This window comes from Acinonyx jubatus, chromosome E2 (assembly GCF_027475565.1).
Source record: "Acinonyx jubatus isolate Ajub_Pintada_27869175 chromosome E2, VMU_Ajub_asm_v1.0, whole genome shotgun sequence".
Taxonomy (NCBI): domain Eukaryota; kingdom Metazoa; phylum Chordata; class Mammalia; order Carnivora; family Felidae; genus Acinonyx; species Acinonyx jubatus.
The window spans coordinates 27,777,463-27,798,586 of record NC_069396.1 but is presented as its reverse complement, the minus strand read 5'-3'; the positions used below and the strand labels follow the sequence as shown (position 1 = coordinate 27,798,586).

General features: G+C 45.3%; 1 protein-coding gene across 1 annotated transcript in view; it reads left to right on the top strand.

The window, feature by feature from the left end:
• Positions 1-202: 202 nt before the first annotated feature.
• The window catches only part of NUP93 (nucleoporin 93), a 104,414-nt gene continuing 83,492 nt past the window's right edge, over positions 203-21,124 (top strand). The window contains exons 1-2 of the mRNA XM_015070361.3: positions 203-359; positions 19,336-19,528. Of these exons, the coding sequence (XP_014925847.1) occupies positions 19,350-19,528 (179 nt within the window). The 5' untranslated portion in view covers positions 203-359; positions 19,336-19,349. The remainder of the gene's footprint in view (positions 360-19,335; positions 19,529-21,124) is intronic.

Genomic DNA, 21,124 nt, shown 5'->3' with positions numbered 1-21,124 from the left:
GCTCCCAGCGCCACTGTGCCCCCAGTACCTGGCACTAGGATGGTGCTCAATAAACGGTTAGAAACCCGCGCTAGAGATTGTGCATTCGCTCTCAGCCAACTCTGACCAGGAGAGAAGGCTGAGGGCCAAGGCCACGGGCTAGGGGGGCGTGGCAGCTCAGCCGGAGGCCCCGACCACAGCCCCGCCCGTGTCCTTGTTCTCCTCCGCGGGTCTCCATAAAGTTTATTTGGCTGCGCGCCGCGCGAGGGCTTCTGGGAGGGCCGACTTCGGCCAATCAGGTAGCGCGGGCGAGCGGCGCGAGAAGCGGCGGCCGCGTTCTCCAGCCGGGACCTGAGCTGCTGAGACTGCTGCAGTGTCAGGTAAGGGTGTCGGTGTCTATGTCCTTCCCACTCGGGGCTTGTCCTTGAACCAACCCGGGGCCCCGAGGCTGGGCGGAGTCCGGTCCGCATGCTCGGAGCCACGTTGCTCTCACTTCCCGTTCGCCGTCTGGCAGCCGAGCACGCTTGACGCCGGCGACTCATCTCCCTGTCGAACTGTCCCCATTATAGTGTCTGGCAGCGCGCTGGGAGTGCCTTCTATCCGCTCTCTTTTTGAACACGGAGCTTTGGCCTCCTGACTCCCCTCCTCCCTTACTGCGGCGCTCTGCCGCGGCGCGTCACGCCCACACCCCCACCCCCACACCCACCCTGTGCACAGCGAACCCACTCTGGGTTGGGGCGGCGCCCCTCTCCGCCACAGCACTCCGCCTGCGTGCTCGCCCCTGGGGATGTACCCTGTCCTCCCTCCAAGGGCGGGGGTGTCGACCCTGTTAGCCTTTCCCCACCCTTGGCCTGTCTGCTGTACCCGCATCCACGGGAATGCTGCTCCGCACGTAGGGACACGCAAGAGATTAGAACCTGGAGATGGCCTGCACTTTCTTGGCCCTCGCTGCAATGCCTGAGTTTACTGGGTTTCTTTAAAAAATTGCGGGACGGACCCCAGGGATCTTCGGTCAGAGTTTGGACCACCCTTTCACAGATCCGATGGTTTGCCCTTGTCAAGTGAGAAGGAGATTTGGGTTTTTTGTTGTTGTTTGTTTTGGCCGAATTGCTTTTCAGCATGAGCAAGGATCCCCTTTTGTATTCTGTCTGCGGAACCTCAGAGGGTGTCCTTGGGCATCATAGCTTTTCTTTCAGCTGTTCTTTGTGCATTTGTATTTGGGACATTTGAGTTTCCATTCATGATGAATTTCTGTTCAAGGCTCATAGTTTTAAATACTTACGTATTAGGTTAACAGATCCTCTATTTGTATCTCCAGTGGGGGCTTCTCCCTCGACATCCACCCAGCTACCTATTTTCTATCCCTACCGAGATTGATGTTAGTGAACTCAGACTGCACCTGTCAAGAGAGGCCTAGCAAGCTTCCCATCATCTCCCCTCCCAAACTGCTCTTCTTTTTGTTTTTGTTTTTGTTTTCTATCTCGGTAATATAAAAGATCTAGACAATAACCTTTGAGTCACCCTTGACTGCTCTTTTTCTTTCTCATTCCACATCCAGTGCTTACCACCCTGGGTCAAGTCACCACCACCTCTCACCTGGATTATTGAAATAGTCTCCCAGCTGGTCTCCCTGCTTCTGCCCTTGCATTCATGCCCTATTTTTCAGCACAGCAGCTAGAAGGATCCTTTTGAAACGCAGGTCAGATCATATCACTCCTTTACACAAAAACCCTCCAGTGAGTTTCCGTCTTGTTTAAAGACAGATGCCTCCTAGTGAGCCATAAGGCTTTACATAATCTGACCCACTGTTACTTTCCCACTCTCACTTTCTGCTGTTCTCTCTTTCCAGATGTCAGACATGCTTTGACCTCAGGGCCTTTCTGCTAGGGGTTCAATATCCATGTGGTTGGCTCCCTCACTTTTTTCAGGTTTTTACTCAGGGATCATGTAGTGAGGCTTTCCCCAGTTTCTGTCTTCATTTCTGCTTCACTTGTTCTTCTTAGCAATTATATTTTAGTTATTCACCTCGTGTATTGTCTTTCCCTTCCAGAATGTGAAGGGCAGAGTGTTTTTATCTGTTTTGTTCCCTGATAATCTTCAGCACCTAGATCTGGTACGCAGTAGGTGCTCAATAAATGCTAAATAAACGAATGTTCCTGGCACCTTTAGAGACTTGGAATACAGTGATGAATTAAACAGTCCTGCCCTTGTTGGACTGATGTTCCTATGGAGGACACCGCCAGCAATAAACAAACAAATATAGAGTGTAGTATCAGACTATTTTTAAAAGGAGGACAAGGATTTCTGAACAGATTGAAATGAGAGAGCAAGTGATGGGAATATCTGGGGCGAGAGCATTCCTGGAAGGGGAATACCAAGCGCCAAGACCCTGAGGTGGGAACAGTTGCAGAAGTGGTGAGCTTGAGTGTCTGAATCTGTTTCTTGATGGACTGAAGTAGAACATAAGGTAGAAATACAGATGTTCCAAAGAGGGGGAGAGGTCAGCAGAGACCCAGAGGTGAGGGTCCAAGGGGTATTCAGGGAACAAGCCACTTTAATTCATCAAACATGTATTTGGTACCTATTTAATGCTAAACTTGGCTGCTGAGGGTTCAGAGTTGAGCAGTCTGCCTTACAGGAGTTTGCCATGTAGAGGAGACAAACATGGGAAGAAATAATTACAACTATTTCACCAGAGAAGAACAGTAACAGAAGGTTCAGAATAGTGTGGGAGGGGTGTGGGATGGGGAGGACTGCCCTAGCTGACTTTGCAGGATACATAGGAGTTCCCCATGTGACAGTGTAGGCTTGGGATGTGTTATAGCAGAATATGCAGCTGCATATGCAGGAGTACGAAGGGAGGAAACAGCGAGAATCACCCCCAAGAGTAGAGACTTACTAGGGTATCTTTGGGGGAAGGGGAGTGAGAGATGTGGATGGTAAAAGTGACAGTGTCAGAATGCATGCATTTCCTCCTGGAGAGGATGGAAGGTGTCCCTGGCAAGATTAAGGCAGGGGAGCATTTCAGAAAGACTTCTTGCTAAGGGGAGGGTGACTTAGAGGAACAAGAGGTGGTCAGGAGAAAAGCTTGAGGGTCAGACAGGGGGCGAGAGAGATGAGGATTGCCTTTCGCAAAAGGTTTGAGAGGTAGACCTGGATATTGGCTGGATGTTCAGGAGCAGAGGAAGGCGACCCTCATGTGATTCCCAGGTGGTTTCTGGCTGACTTGCTGGATGCTAATAGTTTTACCGAGAGACTGGGAGCCCAGGAGGAGAAATTGGTGGTGTTGGTAGCTAAGAGGAGAGAGAAGTGATGAGTTTGGTTTGGGACATGTGTAGTTTGAGGCACCCATGGGTCATCCAGGTGCAGATGTCAGGTGGACAGTTGGAGGTACTAGTTCAGGGGAGAGAGCTGGCCTGGACATAGAATAATTTCTACCAAACCCTTGTTTTGATAAATTAGGTTTCTTATCTGGGCCCAGATAGTCCTCAGGGGTCTTTGGGTGGCCTTTTGGAGGAGGGGTCCTATGAGCCTCCTGCCATTGTATCTTCAAGAGTGTGTGTGTGGTTCTGTTATGTGCACATGTGTACACGAACATTAGACTCACAGATGTCTGTGGCCATTCGAAATATTAATAATCACTGGTAGGGGTTCTAGTTGAAGCCATGGCCAAAGGTGGATCTTATCCAGAGAAATACACAGTGTGGGAAGAGGAGGTCCAAGGATAGAAGCTTGGCATTTAAGGGATGGATAGATGTAGAAGCCACAGCAGAGGAGGCTGAGGGAGGGAAAAGCTGGGAGAGCAGGAGGCGAACCAGGGAAAGGTGGCATCTTCAAGTCAAGGGAGGAGAGTGTTTCAGGAAGAAAGGAATGGTCAGGGTGTCAGAGGCTGAGAGGAAGGGTTGAAAGTCCATTGGACTTAGCAGTTAGGTCAGTGGTGGCTGCAGAGAAATGGGGAAAATAGTGAGGCAAGCAGAAGTTAGGTTGCAGCGGGTGATGTGTGGATGAGGCATGACAAAGGATGGCCATCTTTTTTTGAAGAGAGAGTGAGAGCTGGAGGAACGTGTGGGATTGAGGATTTGTTTGTTTTTATGTTTGTTTATTTTTTGAGAGAGAGAGCAAGAGCGCATGTGCACACGCATGAGTAGGGGAGGGGCAGAGAGAGAGAGAGAGAGAGAGAGAGAGAGAGAGGGAGACACAGAATCCGAAGCAGGCTCTAGGCCCTGAGCTGTCAGCACAGAGCCCAATGCGGGGCTCAAACACATGGACCACCAGATCATGACCTGAGCTGAAGTCGGATGCTTAACTGACTGAGTCACGCAGGCACCCCAAGGAATTGTTTTTAATCTTTTAATTTTAGAATAATTTTAGATTTACAGAAAATATGTAAGATTAGTACAGAGTTCTCTGTACTCCTCACCCAGTTTCCCCTACTGATGAGGAATTATCTTAGGAGAGGAGACACCTGAACTCTAGGAGAAGCCGCCAAAGACAACCATCATTTCCTGAGCTCTGGCTGTGTGCAAGTCCCCGCCACGGGCTTTGCCTGCATAATCTAACGTCATCCTCACAACGGCTCTCTGATGTCTAAATCTGTTCCCTTCCTGGTCTTTCTCATTTCAGTAAGTGGCACATTCATGCTCCTGAGTTACTTACTTAGGCCTAAAACCTCGGCATCGTGTTCGACTTCTTTTCTCTCACGCTCTACATAAGTGATTCATATTTACGCGAAATCTATTCTTAAAATGTATACGTGAGTCAGTCTTTTCCGCCACTACCATCCTGGTCCATACCACTCTCCTGTATCACATCTGGGTAGTAAGAGCAGCCTCCTGACTGGTCTCCCTGTTTTTACTTTGTGCCCTTCCTCCCTGCAGTCTGTTCTCCGTGCAGAAGTGGGAATGAGCCTTTGAAAAGGCTTAACCCTTTGGTAGTTCCCATCACACACAGACGAAAATTAGACGCTCTTATTACCATGTGCTGTGAAACCTACACCACGGAGCCCCTGCCGTAACTCCTCTCCCACCACTTTTCCCTGTCCTGTTGCGCTTCAGTCATGTGGCCTCCTGTTCTTCTTCACATACGCTAAATTTGCTTTTGCCTTGAAGCTTTTGCGGTTGCCGTTTCCTCTGCAAGAACATTCTTCCAGATGTCAGTATAGCTCACTCCTTTATTTCATTTAGGTCTTTGTTCAAGTTTCCTTTTTTTAAAAGTGTTTATTTATTTACTTTGAGAGAGAGAGGAGAGTGCAGGTGAGGGAGGGAGGGGCAGAGAGGATGAGAGAGATTCCCAAGCAGGCTCAGCAGCTGTCTGCGCAGAGCCCAACACGAGGCTTGAACTCACGAACCATGAGATCATGACCTGAGCCAAAACCAAGAGTCGGACGCTTAACCGACTGATTGACCTAGGCCCCCCCGAAGGTTTCCTTTTTGAAGAAGCTTTGCAGAACACCCCAGCTACAGCAGTCCCACTGTTCATTCTGCCACATTTCCCTGTTTTATCTCCTTGTGAGCACTTACCAATACCTGGCATCATTTGTCTATTTGTTTATTTTAATTGTCTGTCTCCTAACAGACACAAGTGTTTTGAGTCCCAGAACCTTGTCTGGTTTTTCCACAGCTCCATCCCCAGTGCTTTGAACAGATAGTAGCTAGTGCATGGGAGATGCTTAATAAATATTTGTTAAATGAAGGAAGATGGGGCTGTGACTTTGGTGGACCCAACAAGGTCAGCATAGGAATTTAAACAATAGGAGTCAGGCTGGCTGGGTCCAGGGACCCAGAGGAGGTCCCACAGGACCAGCCAAGAGGATTCTTGTCTTTCCATCAGATAGAAATCAAACATGAGCCGAGAGGAAGTGAGAGCAGAGTTTCCTGAAGACGCAGAGTGCAGATACAAACGGAGCATCTGGGAGACTCAGAAAGGAAAGACGAGGGAGTGTCATCTATGCTGGGGGGCTGGGGTTCTTACTGAGGATTGTGATCCGTTCGTTGTAAGTGCTTCTTTAGGCATCTGGGAACTGGTTAAAATGGACAAGTATTTAGGTGTCCTCTATAAGCCGCTTATGCCCTGGGGCCAAGGGTCTTGGTAAGTCAGTGGTCTGGAAAACATACATAACAGCCTCTCTGGTCACTCCTTAGATGTTGTCTCTTGTGCTGGAAGACTCCAAAGAAATCATTAACTCAAGAATCATTAAATCAAGAAATCATTCACAAGGAGGACATGCACTGTCTGTACTATAAGACGTGTGTAAGGCGGGGGCTCAGGCCTTAGCAAGAATGAAGGCAGCAAAAACGCAGTCTTTCATGGGGTCCCTTCTGTTTCCCTAATCTCAGTTAGATATTCTTGGCAAAGTTTGTGGAAGTTTATTCTGTCAGTCAGTGACTGTGTTGGGGAATCTAGCTGCTGTTCAAGGACATAACACCTCAGAGTTAAGAAAAGTAAAGCTACAGAATGCTTTAAACTTGAGGCTTTTTGGAAGAGATGGAGAGTCTTGATGTAAATAGACAATAACATAAAACAAATGAAGGAGAGTGATATCAGCACAATGGCAAGCTAAGAGGTCCTGATGCCTGTCTCTGCATAAAAACAACAGAACAACTAACAAAAACCACATATTGACAAAAGTAGGTCTGTGAGAGCTCCACAGTGACACAAGGCAGCTGCAGACACCCTGTGGAGCACCAGAACTGAGGATTGGCTACATGGAAATCTGTAAGGCAGATAAATGAACAGAATTTAGGTGAGAGGAGATTTTTGTGGGATGGATATTTAGGAAAACCATTTGGTAGGTAGGACTTGAATTGGTGGTAAAAATAATAGTTGAGGATTATTGCGTGGTTATTATGTGGCCTGTGAAGAAGATATAGCTCTTTTTCCATTTCACAGATGGGGCCTAGCAAGAGTAATTAACTTGCCCAAAGGCGCCTCACCGGAGAGTGGAGGGGCTGGCTGGAGCTCAGGGGTACAGTGGAAGGTGGGGAAAATGGCATGAGCAGGGCGTACGTAAGGATGGTTAGGAGCAGAGTAAATCAGGTAACTGGTACATAGGGTTTAATCAAAAGCAGTGCCTCGTCTGCATCCCTGTGAGTGGAAGGCATTGAGGCTTTTGAGCAGGAGCAACATAGGGAAAGTGATGGTGGAAAGATTGAGGCAGCCACAGCAAGCAGAGTGACGTGGGAGTGGAGTGGGAGGGGCTCGAAGACATCCTAGTGTCTCTCAAGAACTTGGATTTAAAAGGGTGGAAGTCCGGCCTCCTGTAATGGTGAATAAGATAGAAGCAGCAGTTAGACTAACTTCATTGTGGTCGTCATCTCCCAATATGGGCAGAGATACGCATGTTACATTGTAGATCTTAAACTTACCCGTTGTTCTGTATCAGTTATATCTGAATAAAGCTGGGGGAGGAAGGCAAGTACCTTTTGCTATCTAAATCTGTTAAGTAATGAGAGTTGGGATAGCAGATTTGGAGAGTGAAGGCTATCTTGTCATCTGAATCTAAAGTATTTGGTTTCCTGAGTTTTTGTTAGGGAGGAACAGTGGTTTGGATAGTGAGAAGTACCTGTCTGCTTTCTCTCAAAAAATATATCTGCATCTCTTTGGTTTCTGAGTCTGGAAGTCAGAGAGTACCTGTATATAAACCATCTGAAGTCATGCGCAGATGTAAAGGAGAAGGGCGAGTTAAAACCAGAGAGAGAGGGAGTGAGAGCGAGAGAGAAGCCAGGGGACAAAGTGAAGGAGATGAGGAGGGCATGTCTTGGGCGGGGGGAGCTGGGGGGGGGGGGGTTACTGCATTTTGAGATGTGCCAGATATGACAGTTACGTGCTTGAGTGGAAATGAGTAGGCAGTGCCTGGAAACTCTGGGTTGCAGTGTGAGTGCAGGGCGCAGAGTGGGAGTGTGGATTTGATAGTCATTGCCATCGAGGACTCAGGGCCACTGGTGAGACAGACGCTCCGAAGTAGGGGATGTACAGCAATTTAGAAATGAACGAGTTGTTGGGGCACCTGGGTGACTCAGTGAGTTAAGCAGTTAAGTGTCTTACTTGATCTCAAGGCTCGTGGGTTTGAGCCCTTTGTCGGGCAGGCTCTGTGCCGACAGCTCAGAGCCTGGAGCCAGCTTTGGATTCTTGTCTCCCTCTCTCTCTGCCCCTCCCCCACTTACTCTCTCTCTCTCTCTCTCTCTCTCTCTCTCTCTCTCAAAAAGAAATAAACATTAAAAATTAAAAAAAAATTAACAAGTTGTTTGAAGTTAGACAAGGTCACATATAGCCATGGAAAAGAATTCAGACTGACAGAGGTATAAGATGGAAAATCCCAACTCTTCCCTTTGCTTTCTGGAGGTAATGCTAAGGTACATTTCTTGCTATGTAATGTTTCTTTTCTGTGAATTTTCTGTGAATTATCTTAAGTGTATAGCTCAGTGAATTTTTACGTATTTATCCAATCATGTGACCACTAACCATATTGAGATATGGAACATTTACAACGTGAGCTGCCATAATAAAATACCATAAACTGGGTGGCTTAAATAGCAGAAGTTTATTTTGTCACAGTTCTGGAGGCTGGGAGTCTGAGATCAGAGTGCCAGCGTGGTCGGGTCCTGGCGAAGACCTGCTTCCTGGTTGTTAGATGGCTGCTATCTCACTGTGTGCTCACATGTTCTTTCCTAGTTGAATTTGGTGGTGGGGTGGGTAGGAAGCAAGCTCCCTGGTGTCCTTTAGTAAGACACTAATCCCTTCATAAGGGCCCCATCTTCATGACCTCATCTGAACCTAATTCCCTTCCAAAGGTCCCTTCTCCAAATACCATCACATTGAGTCTTAAGGCTTCAACATAGGAATTTTGGAGGGGCACTTTATAGTCGATAGCACCCGGAAAGTTTTGTTCTCCTTTCCAATCGGTTACTCCCGTGCCCCCACCCTAGAAGAGCCAGTGTTCCGATTTCTACCACCATAGATTTAGTTTTTTCTGTTCTTAAAATCCATTTAAATGCAATCGTGCAGTATGTGTTTTTTCTTTAAAATAAATCTGGCTGCTTTAGTTAACCACTGTGTCGGCAAAATGTATCCATATTCCACATAGCTGTAGTTCAGTCTTTCCTGTTGCTGTGTGGTACACCAGGGTATGAATATGCTGCCATAAAAATCTCAAATGCGATAATTCTGTCTACGCAATGGTGTTTTTCGTTGTTCGTTTGTTTTGTGTGTGTTTTGTTTTTTTAAAGTGACATAGCATTTATTCAACTTTATTTTATTTATTTATTTTTTTATATATAATTTATTGTCAAATTGGTTTCCATACAACACCCAGGGCTCATCCCAACAGGTGCCCTCCTCTATGTTTTAAGATTATTTGGTGGTGGTGGAGGGCTCAGACTTTTATTAGAATCTGGTAAAAGCTGTAGTGCTTTTCTTATATTAAGAAAAACAGAATACATGTATTTCCAGGGTTTCCTAGTGACTTTGATGTCGGTGTCATGGCCTTCAGGACAATAAGCTTTCCTTGGTTTACAGCAGGGTTTCTCAGCCTCGGCATTATGTTTGAGCCATATAATTCTTTGTTGTGGAGGCTGTGCTAGGCATTGTGGTATGTTTAGCTCCACCCTCGACCTGTACCCTCTAGATGTCAGTGGTATGTGGTCTGTCTCCCTGAATTGTGACAACCAGAAATGTCTCTAGATATTGCCAGTGACCTCTGGGGAGGCAAAATTGCCCTCAGTTGGGAAACATTGGTTTAGAGAAAAAAGCCAGAGCCAAAGACCTTTTAGAGGCTGATTTGGTGATCTTCCCTGCTTATGGCAGTTGTAAGATGTGGCCGGTGTCATTAATTTCCATCACCACTCAAATGAGGCTGCTCCTTCTAAGGACACATTAAGTGAGTTTAGAGACTGACTAAAGGGGCGCCTGGGTGGCTCAGTCGGTTAAGCATCTGACTTCGACTAAGGTCATGATCTCACGGTTCCTGAGTTTGAGCCCTGCATCAGGCTCTGTGGTGACAGAGTGGAGCCTGCTTGGGATCTTTTATCTCCCTCTCTCTCACTGCCTCTCCCCTGCTTGTGTGCTTTCTCTCTCTCATTCTTAAAAATAAACATTAAAAAAAAAAAAAAAAGACTGACTTAAAATCTCTACATTTGTAGGAGCAGTCTCTTAGGAATTACCTGAGCCAACCCCATCACCTCAGTGGTGATGAGACTGCAATCCAGAGAGGGGGAAGGGCCAGCCCCAGGGCCAGAGGCTGATGTGGGGCAGAGCCAGTGCACAGTTCTTCCATTCCAGGCCCAGCTTCTACTCTGCTATTGCACTGGACAGCCCACTGGACTGCTGAGAGTTTATCAGAAACTTCCCTGGGAGATACTTGATGTTTTTATATGATGCCAGGTTGCTCCTCTTTGCTCACTGGATATGAAACAATACAAGGGGCATTTTATGTATCAGGAAAGCTGATACTGTGCCTTCTTTACTGCAAACACTGAGTCACCCAGGCCAGTGCTAGTCCCGAATCACCCAGCTCTTTCATTTCACTCTGTCTAGGGTGATTTGTTTTAGCTCTTTGTTTTCTCCAGAAGTCTACCTTCTGAGTAATGATCAGATCCAAGTCTCTTTTACTTAGTCTCATGGGACTAGAAAGAATTATCTAACAACAGATTTTTTTCATCCTTTTCCTAAAGGCATCTGAAACAATAGTATCTGTTAAGATGCAGTTTTTCTCTTTGGTTGTTGTTGTAATTGACAGCTGACAGATACAGCAAAAAGTGGAATGATAACCAAGGTTTACGTTTTCAAAAGGAGAGAGGAAAGCAGCACCAGTCTTAAACTTTTGATACCTCGGGTGAGGCTTTACTCATTAATCTTTGGTGCTGAATATTGAACACACTTCTCTTTCGTTTTAATCCTATTAAGCCCAATTAATAAGAAGGTTTGAGGGCAAGATTTCTTCTTGAAATTAAATGCTAGATTTCTTTTGAATCACACCTTCATTGTGGAAACTTGAAGTTCTAATAAAAACCACATTTGATAGCGGGTAATATACATTTAAAAATTATAACTGTCTATCAGAAGAACTTACTGAATGATAATGAAGTTGTGCTTAAGTAAGTTATAATTTAGTATCAAATATTTACTAGAAGATTTTTTTGAAGCAGAGATGTTTATAATTAAATGACAAAATGTTGCCAAATTGGCAACTTTGGAATAAAAGCTAAAATAACATTTTACAATGATGTAAATCAGTAGAGTTTATAAAATCCTTTCTGTGTATCATCAACCCCTTGAAGTAGTTAGGGATTATCATCCTCTTTTTATAGATGAGGAAATTGAGAGGAAAGATTTGGATTTTATCCCAGGGGTAAATCGACCTACTTTAAGCCAGTAAGTGAACATTGTAGATTCAAACGAGGTGCTTCAGAGTCCACTCTTCTCCTGTCTACCCATTCTGTTTTAAATATGTATATGTATGTTTTTACTTATTTTACTGTCACATTAAAACTTTTAAAAATAATTTTCAAAAAGGAGCAACATTGTTAATTGTATATTTTGAAGAGAAAAAAAGAGGTGTAAGTAGCACCAGTTATTTCCTCTGAAGCATACAAAAAACCCTCCCCCCGCCCCAAAAGCATCTGCAAAATAGAGCAGGCTAAAAGTGCATTTTTTAGATTCCAAGATCTTTGTAGTTGAAAGAGATAATATTTGGGTGTGTGGTAAGATTAGAATTTCACAGGGAGTACTTAGAAGTACTGCTTGAGTGTATTGACATTCTGCAGGGAAAAGAGTTGGGGTCATTTCCCTGTGCAGTCACCGAACTGAGAGAGATTCCTTTAAGACTGAAGGAAAGACAGAGGCCCTTGCTTTATCTTTTCATCTCTTTGTTACCCCTTCATATTCCTTGGATAACTGTTCTGTTTGGACTGTGGGTGATAAGGAAAAGGGAAAAGGCACATGGGTTTGATGTGTTGCCCTGTCCTTGCAAAGGGCAGGGAGTTCCCTCTAGCATTCTGTGCGTTAGGTCAGAAGAACCCTTTCTGGATAGATTTCATCATTTACAAAACGGATTTCTTCCCCCAAATCTGCTGTCTAAATAAACACCTTATTTAGGGAAGGAGGATGGCAACAGGCCTGTTGTGTTAATCTTTACACGGTCGTGTTTTCACTGCTAGTGAGGGAGCTGTGCCAGAGGCATATAGCCAGTAAGCGTTGAACCTGGATTTGCTTACCAAGTCTCGCTCAGATTTACCTAGGCAAAATAGGGGTTGGCAAACTATAACGTGTAGGCCTGAGAAGCTAAAAAGGGTTTTTACATCTTTAAATTGTTGGGAAAAAAATCCAAAGAAGAATATTTTATGACAAGTGAAAATTATATGAAATCCATATTTGAGTGGTCATGATTAAAATTTTATCGGAGCACAGCCATGCTCATTTGTTTACCTATCGTTCAGTTTCAAGCCCAGCTGTGCAGGTGCAACAGAGAATGGCCCACAAAGCTAAAATAATTTGCTGTCTGGCCCGTTACAGAAGAAGCTTGCTGACCCTTGCCCTAGCATACCAGTCTCAAAGACTAGAAACTGGAAAAGAGTTTGGTAGACAGGATGGATGGCTATGAGGCTCTTTCACTCTTTCCTTTGTTTTCGGTCAGCTTTGAGGTACTAGAGGTGCTCATTTATGGAAATATATCCTATAAGTATCATGGGTTCACAGCCACCTCTCAGATGACCCAGTGGTTTTTAAACCGTGGCTCCCCAGCTTGGGGGTCCACAAAGCCCTGGGAAAGTGGGAAGGCACATTCTACTTGTGGCTGATGCTTTAGAAGAAAAGACACTAATGAACTAATAATTAATACCAGAAAACAGATGTGTAGACATTTTAATACAATAAGCATGAATACTGTAAGAAACTGAGAATCAGACCATCTGCAGAATCCTGAAGGGGCCACTCTGAGAATACTGATTTAAAATGGTCTAGAAGTGTTGAGCAGTTTGAATATTTAATTATCCATTTGGAAGGGAAAAATACCCTTCGTGTGTTTCCTTCGCTGTCACACTACTCTACTTCACCACCACAGCGCTTCACTTTTGACACCCAGTGTGTGGGTTTTCCACACATCAGGCAATTTTCAGATTGCCTGCGCACCAGCTGGCTGTTACAGTTTAACTCACTTCTGGCACCGTGTACCTGGAGATAGCGGCAGATCCCACCAGTTAAGGGTCCAGTCCCACAGAACCGTGCCCACCCCCCACCCCCTCTTTTGGAAGCCAGTCGCGAAGCCAGGTTGCTACGTGTGCTTCTGACCTACCGGCTCTAGAGCTGGGGTTCCCGCAACCCTCTCCGCAGGTTCGACTAATTTGCCAGAGGGGCTCACAGAGCTCAGAGAAACATTTACTTACGTGTTTACAAGTTTATTATAAAGGATACGGATGGACATCCTGATAGATACTTAGGGTGGGGTCTGGAAGGGCCCCCGAGCACAGGAGCTTCTGTCCCTATGGAACTGGCAGGCACCACCCTCCAAGCATGTGGTCACCAACCCAGAAGCTCAGCAGATCTCATCTTTCAAGAGTTTTTGTAGAGTGGCCGGGGCTGAGAGTTCCAGCCCTCTCTAATCGTTTGGTCTTTCTGGTGACTGGCCCCATCCCAAGGCTGTCCAGGATGCCCCATCCCCAAGTCACCTCATTAACATAAGCTCAAGTGTGTTCAGGTGGAGCTCCTTGTGAGTTGCAAAAGACTCCCAATCTCAGGATATTCCAAGGGTTTTAGGAGCTTTGTGCCAGGAACTGAGACAAAGACCAAATAAATTTTTTTAATTTTTTTTTTTTCAACGTTTATTTATTTTTGGGACAGAGAGAGACAGAGCATGAACTGGGGAGGGGCAGAGAGAGGGAGACACAGAATTGGAAACAGGCTCCAGGCTCTGAGCCATCAGCCCAGAGCCCGACGCGGGGCTCGAACTCACGGACCGCAAGATCGTGACCTGGCTGAAGTCAGACGCTTAACCGACTGCGCCACCCAGGCACCCCCCAAATAAATTTTTTATTATACTACACTACTCTTTTCTGGCTTGATTAAATATTTAACATGGTTATATTGCGATTGTAAAAACACCATATTTTTCATAATTAAGACACATCTTAGTAGCAAATAAACTGAAATTATTTGATGCATTTTTGCTCTGCCTTTTTATTTAGTTCATCTCATCCTGTAAGCAATTTGGGGATTTTTTTTTTCCCTCTCGCTAAAGGATGTGTATGTGTCCAGAAGGGGACAGTTTTTGGGCAGCGAGTGACAGGTGAGTGCTGACTAATTTGAGGAGATGGAAGTCCGCTCAGCCCTTGATTTCACCTGTAGGGAAGAGCTGTCTATAAAGCTGTGGGCTCTAATTTTTTCCTCTGCTTAATTTTCTCAGCATCCTCTAGGTGTGGTGAAGAGATCTGGATTACAGGGACTTTGCACTAAGAGCATTCTTCTAATATAGTGGGGTGCCCTACTGTGGCCTCTGAAAAACCTTGGGTTATTGTCTTTCCTTTTGGGAGTAACTTTTTTATTGAAGTATGATACACAGTCTGAAAAGTACACGAATCATGAGTCCAGCTCAGTGAATTTTCTCAAAGTGAACACACTGTTAAGCAGCACTCAGCTTAAAAAAACCAGAAAATTAGCCCCTCAGAAGCCTTCCTTCTGTCTCCCCCCCCCGCCCCCCCAAGAGTAACCAGTCTTGCCTTGTAATAGCAGTGATAAGGTAGCCTTTCATTTTAAAACTTTTGGTTGCCGGTGTCTGAGGAGGTCTGTGGAGACTCAGGAAGACTTCTGCTACGAAGCATGGGAGAGGTTTGATACTCAGGGCCCTGGTATCCTGCGATGCTTTCTGAAGCACCTGTCAGTGCTTCCAAATTCCTCTCCTGATCAGGCTCAGTCATTGCTGACAGAGGAGCCCTGGTGTTGCGGCTTTGTCCTTGCTGGCCGTTTCCCATCCAGCCCCAATTTTGCTGCCTTGACTGTTCGACGTTCCACTTCCGTGGGTCCTCTTTGTGGCATTTTCCTGTCTCCCTCTTCCATACCTCACCAAGGATACAGCTGGCATCCAGTCTCTGCATGTGTCTTGGCCAGATTTTCCAACATAAAGCTTGGGCTTTGTCCCTTCCTACCCCCAGTTCTCTCTTGGACAAGGTTAGTAAGGTTATTTGCTTGATCATCGTTCAGTATCTTGAGTCAAAATGGATATTTGGTTGGTTTAACCCACTTATTTTATGGCTAACTTGATATTTATTTTGTGGAAGAGATAAAGTTTTTCTTATATTTATGATCTTAATTGTGAATTAAAAATTTTTAATGAAATGGGATGGGATGATGACTACATCGCAGTATAGATTTGGAAGCCCTCATAACGTTTTTATAAATTAATATCCACTGGTTGAGTTATAATGCAGGATAGATCCAGTTTTTCCCAAATATGGCATTAAATATATAGGTCTTTTCTCTCAGACAGACGTGGAACAAGCTTATTTTCAACTCTGAAGTTGAATAATGATGTTTTTTCTATATATTTATTCTTCTGGTTTGGAATTCTGTTCACCTGAAAACTGAGCTGTTTCTTCTAAAATTCCACTGGTTTTTGTCTGGGTATTTAGAGGGAAAGTACCAGTCTGGACCAAGTGTGATCTGAATTCCTGGCATTTATACTGTCACTGCCTTATGCTGTGCAGCCTCAGAAATGTTAAGTATCAGTTGGTAGTCGGAAGGGAATGTTTTTGCTCTGGTCTTTGCTTGCCAGTGGGTGCTGATTTGGCAGGAGAGTGCAGGAAGCCTTCAAGAAGAACAGACTCTCCACAAATGGAAGAATAAAACTATTCATTCCACAAATGAGCACCTACTATGTGCCAGGTGCTGTTCTAGAAGCTTGGGATCCATTAGAGAACAAAACACACAGAATCCCTGTCCTCGTGTAGCTTACGTTCTAGCAGGGGTGACAGTCAGATGGGGGAGTGCTAGGGACAGTTGCAGCTTGCGCTCCTAAATATTTTGTTCCAGGTTGGCATCAAAGGCCAGGTGACAGTTGAGCTGAAACAAGAGAGACAGGGAGTCAGTCAGGAGTGAATCTGGGAGAGGAGCATTCTAGATAGAGGAAACAAGGGGTAGAAAGGCTCTAGGGCAGGAATGTGCTTGGCCCGTTGGGGGAGTAGCACAGGGGCCCCAGGGGGACTGGAGCCCAGGAAAGGAAAGGGGGACAGGGCTGGAGATAAGTCTGGAAGGTAAGAGGAAGGGAGGCTGCTTCTGTAGGGCTTCATTTTGTACAAAAGGTTTAAGCAAAGGAAGGATGTGGCCTGACTTTGAAAGGATCAACTAGACTGTAGGAGGCAAGGGCTGAAGCAGGGAGGCCAGGGAAGAGGTGATAGTGACTTGAATGGGTGCAGGTGGTGGGATGAGGTAGATTCTGGGTACATTTTGTGGGTAGACTTGAAAGGCTTTGTTGGCCTGGATGAGTCATGGAGGCCTTCAAAGATTTTGGCCCAAGCAGCTGAGTAGTGGTGGCTCCACACAGAGAAGGCCAAGGAGCGCGTTTTGTTGACAAGAGATTAGAGCTCAGCTTTAGACATATTAAGTTTAAGATGGTGTTTTTAGAGATTCAGCTTTTAGTTTATCATGGTCAAATAATTCTGTTAACTTTTAAAAGTCTTATTTTTGGGGCCATATTAAAGTAAAATGTGACTTTTATTTTGCATTTATTATTTACACTCCTATCCATCATTCTACGTCTTTGTAGGGGCACGTCATTTGAGAAGTTGAGCGTTTCCTTTGTCTGAATTTGTCCGACGTGGATGCAAAATGTTAGATGTATTTTTCCTGGTTTTTTTTTTTTCCTTTTTTATTCGTTTCTTTTAAAATATTTATTCGTTTTCTGAGAGAGAGAGAGCGAACACAAACAGAGGAGGGAGAGAGAGAAAGAGAGGCAGACACAGAATCTGAAGGAGGCTCCAGGCTCTGGGCTGTCAGTATAGAGCCTGACTGCAAGATCATGACCTGAGCTGAAATAGGACACTTAACCAGCTGAGCCACCCAGGTACCCCTTTTCCTTCTGTTTTAAACTTAGAAAAGTTTGTTTCATTCAGTTCTTTATTAAAGGAGCTACAAGATTTTCCTTATGAAAGAAAAAAAGTATTTCCTACTCCTTGGCTCTGTTAGACGAATTATTTTTATCTTAGAGTAAAAAGGGGTGGGGGGAATTGGCGGCATATTACTTCTCTTTTCCCTTTCTGGTGAGCGACCATGTTTCTGCTAGTTAGTAGAATGTCATTGGCCCTGTTGGTTTCTGAGGAAAAACATTTCTCTATCAGACAGGAGCCGTTGTTTAAAAATACTTGTTTCAGGGGTGCCTGGGTGGCTCAGTCGATTAAGTGTCTGACTCTTGATTTCAGCTCAGGTCATGATCTCAACGATTCGTGAAATTGAGCCCCAGCATAGGCTCTGTGCTGACAGTGCAGAGCCTGCTTGGGATTCTCTCTCCCTCTGTCTGCCCCCTCCCTTCTCAAAATAAATAAATATATATTTAAAAAAAAATACTCTTGTTTCTTTCTTCTGTCCCCGAGAACAGAAGAAAGTTCTGCCATCCCCTTGTTCTGCCATCCCCATTTTCCCACAGGTAGAGATGGCCAATTACAGCCTCACTTCATTGGTTCAAAACAAAACAATGGTTATCTAGAAACTTTAGGAAAAAGAATTAGCATGTATATGACTTTCTGCCTAAAGATTAAAGAATACCGAAGTGTTTTTATGTTTACCCCAACTGAGCCATATTTGTTTTAACCTTGTGCCTTTGCCTATAAATTTAATATCCTTTAATGTCCATTTAAGAAAGAAATGCTCATTTTCCTCCTGTGGATTTATGGTGATAACCATGCCTTTTTAACATTCACCTGTGCTTCATAGCTTAGCTATAATTACATATTATGTTACCGTTGTAACTACCATTCTAGACTAGTGGCATTTCAAAGGTGCAGTGAAAGCCATGGGTTTAAAACAAAGAAGAAAAGTATGATCAACAAGGGCTACTGTTTAAAGATTGAAAAAAAATTTTTTTAACGTTTATTCATTTTTGAGAGACAGAGAGAGACAGAGCATGAGTGGGGGAGGAGCAGAGAGAGAGGGAGACACAGAATCCGAAGCAGGCTGTAGGCTCCGAGCTGTCAGCGCAGAGCCCATGTGGGGCTCAAACTCACGGACTGCGAGACCATGACCTGAGCTGAAGTTGGATGCCCAACCAACCGAGCCCCCCAGGCGCCCCTAAAGATATTTTCTAATAAATAATTTTGTCAGTCTTTTAGCAGTGTAAGTTTTTTTTAATGATAGTGATACTGTTTACGTTCTGTTGATACAAATAGCGGTAGGAGTTAAAAACATGCTCTTGTTCAAGAATCTTAGGCAAGGGATGTACAGTATGTATAAGATTCATAAAGGTGTAACACCCATTAAATAGTAACACTGTTTATAGGACTTTTTCTCTGTCAACTGCTGGACAAACAGGTGGTCTTGTGAATAATATTTGTGATCTAGAAGCCAGCTGCTATTTATATTAACACAATTATTAGTAACAGTGGCATTTCTAAAAGTAGTAGGTACTGTAACAATGGAGTCTAATATCCTGAATATCATCTATCACCAGCAGACATGGATCTCTGCTCTCAGTAACCTCGTAAGTGAAAGAATGTGTGAATGGACTCTTGAACATGAATTTTAAGACTGTCTTTTAGGTTAGTGGAGGAACAGGTGTGTGAGAATGACACGGGATTAGTCAGGAGACCTGTGTTGCTGTGTTCGCCCAGCCACACTGCAGCTGAGAGTGCTCAGGGCACCGAACTGCGCTCTGTGTGGACTGGCCTTGCTTCTCCTGTCTACTCAGGAGCCTCGTAGAGTTGTTGAGAATCATATGACATAAGGGCCTCATTAATTGCCCTGCCGTCTGTGGATGGTGGGGTTTTTCTGAGACAGGTGGAGGAATAGGAGGTGCCAGGGTGATTGTTCTTTAGCCTTCCCAGCGGGGGCCACCGTGGTTCCATTTCCTTGTTGGCTTTGAGTCTGTGGAAGGAGGCAGGAATTCTGTTCTGTAGCTCGGTATCTTTGCATTTGTTCTCGTGGCAGAAATCAATCTTGGGGCTGTCAATATGCACAGAAATGATCTATTTCTTCACAGTCTGACTCATTTTGTCTGTCAGGCCTGTTCTTGGGCTCTGTTCAGGAACAAATCCTGCTTGTTGATGAGCTGTCTCCTTGTCTGTTTACAAAAAGTCCTCGTGTTCCGTTTAGCTTGTAACAGACTCAGGCAGCATTCGAAGCCTGTCTTTCCCTTGATTTAGGTCTCTTTCCTCCCCCATCTAGGATCTGCATCTCCAATGGATACTGAGGGGTTTGGTGAGCTCCTTCAGCAAGCTGAACAGCTTGCCGCGGAGACTGAGGGCATCTCAGAGCTTCCCCATGTGGAACGGAACCTCCAGGAGATCCAGCAGGCGGGCGAGCGCCTGCGTTCCCGCACCCTCACACGCACGTCCCAGGAGACAGCAGATGTCAAGGCGTGAGTACTGGTGGGGAGGCAGCACAGCTACTGGGTGGCTCAGGGGCAGGATCCGATTCTTTCCTTCCTTGAATTAGGATGCAGTCTGTAAACGACAGACACAAGCCAGATTCTTGGGAATTCAAGAGGTTTTGTAAACAAGTCAGCAGCCTTGCTCTGTCTCCCTGCCCCAGGTTTTCCAGCCTGTCTGCCTGACCAAGCCATGGTCCCGTATCACAGGCAGAGATGATTAGGATGGGAAAAGGTAAAGAGTTTTATCACACAGAAGCCCATTACAGTAGTTCCTGATTGGGTTTGCTGACCACGGGGTCATATTTATGACCGGCTCCCGTAGCTGTATTAGTAAATGCCGTTACACAGATAAGTGTTCCCTTCAAAGCCAGGGAGCACTCCGAGATGAGCAGACTTTTTGAGAGCACTCAGAAGAAATTGATGGGCTGTCAGTGACAAAAAGCCATTCAAGTGAGGGGTGATTCTTTCTGGTCATTGTTGGCACCCCCAACAGCTGCTTCTGCAAGGCCTTGCACGTGCAGTGCCTGCCAGTTGCCCATACAACAGGAAAGTAGGTGGGCCCAAGAGAGTGCAGCTGAAGAAAAGTGCTGGCTGGCTGTCCAGCCAGTGGCTCCTGCTGCCACACGGCATCCGCCAGGCTGTTGATTGCACAGTCGGTGGTTGGGGCACCACCAGCCAGTCCTGGGCCACTTCTGGCGCTACAGCCATGAATTACATGTGGTTCTTGCCCTCAAGGAGCTTGTAATTTGGGGAGACAGGAAAAACAAAACAAAACAAAACTTTGCTGCTTTCCATAAGAACTGTGATTTTCTGATTACTTGTGTCAGAAATTTTACTTAATCCTCTCAACGAATATTAGGGCTCTTGTCCCCTCATTACAGTTGAGCAGCTAGGGCTCAGAGAGGGCAGGTAACTGTCAGTTCACAGACCTGGTGAGTGTTGAGCCAGGAGTCAAATCCAGTAAGGCTGACTCCAGAGCCTTGATGGAAGGGCCGTGGGGGGATGGAGGGGTGCTATTACTTGTGACCTTGGTGGGTCTGGAAAATCACTGAGATTCTGTGTGGGCGATGTGGGAAATCGTTAATCGTCTGTTCAGTCTTCATTGTTTGAACTTGAGAAAGACCCAAGTACTGATGTTTCCATGAGGATGTTATTTTGGGTTTGTAACAAATGTCACAGGAGTGAGTATAAGTGCTACATTCTTCTCCCAACTAATCTTGAAAGCTGAGTGCTTTGGCTGCTCCGCTGAGTTAGTAAGGACTTTGTGGAGATTCTGTAGGTCTCCCCAGAATTTTTATTTAAAATGCTGGTTAGTTTTGATTCCATTGGTTTGGGTAAAGGCAAGTCAGAAGAACTCTGGCAGGAATATTTTACCATCCAGCCAGGTGCTCTTCTGCACTGTTTGCCAACACCCCGCCAGCCTTTAGACAGATCTGCTTACTTGCCCTCCTTGCAGGCTCCTTACTGTTGCTGCTGATCGCCTGCCGTTACCCTCAGTCTTGAGCACGCAGGCTCTGTGCTTGTGTGCAGGGATGCTGCGGGAGCGAAAAGACCGTGATGCCAGCTGAGTTGCTATAGTTATAA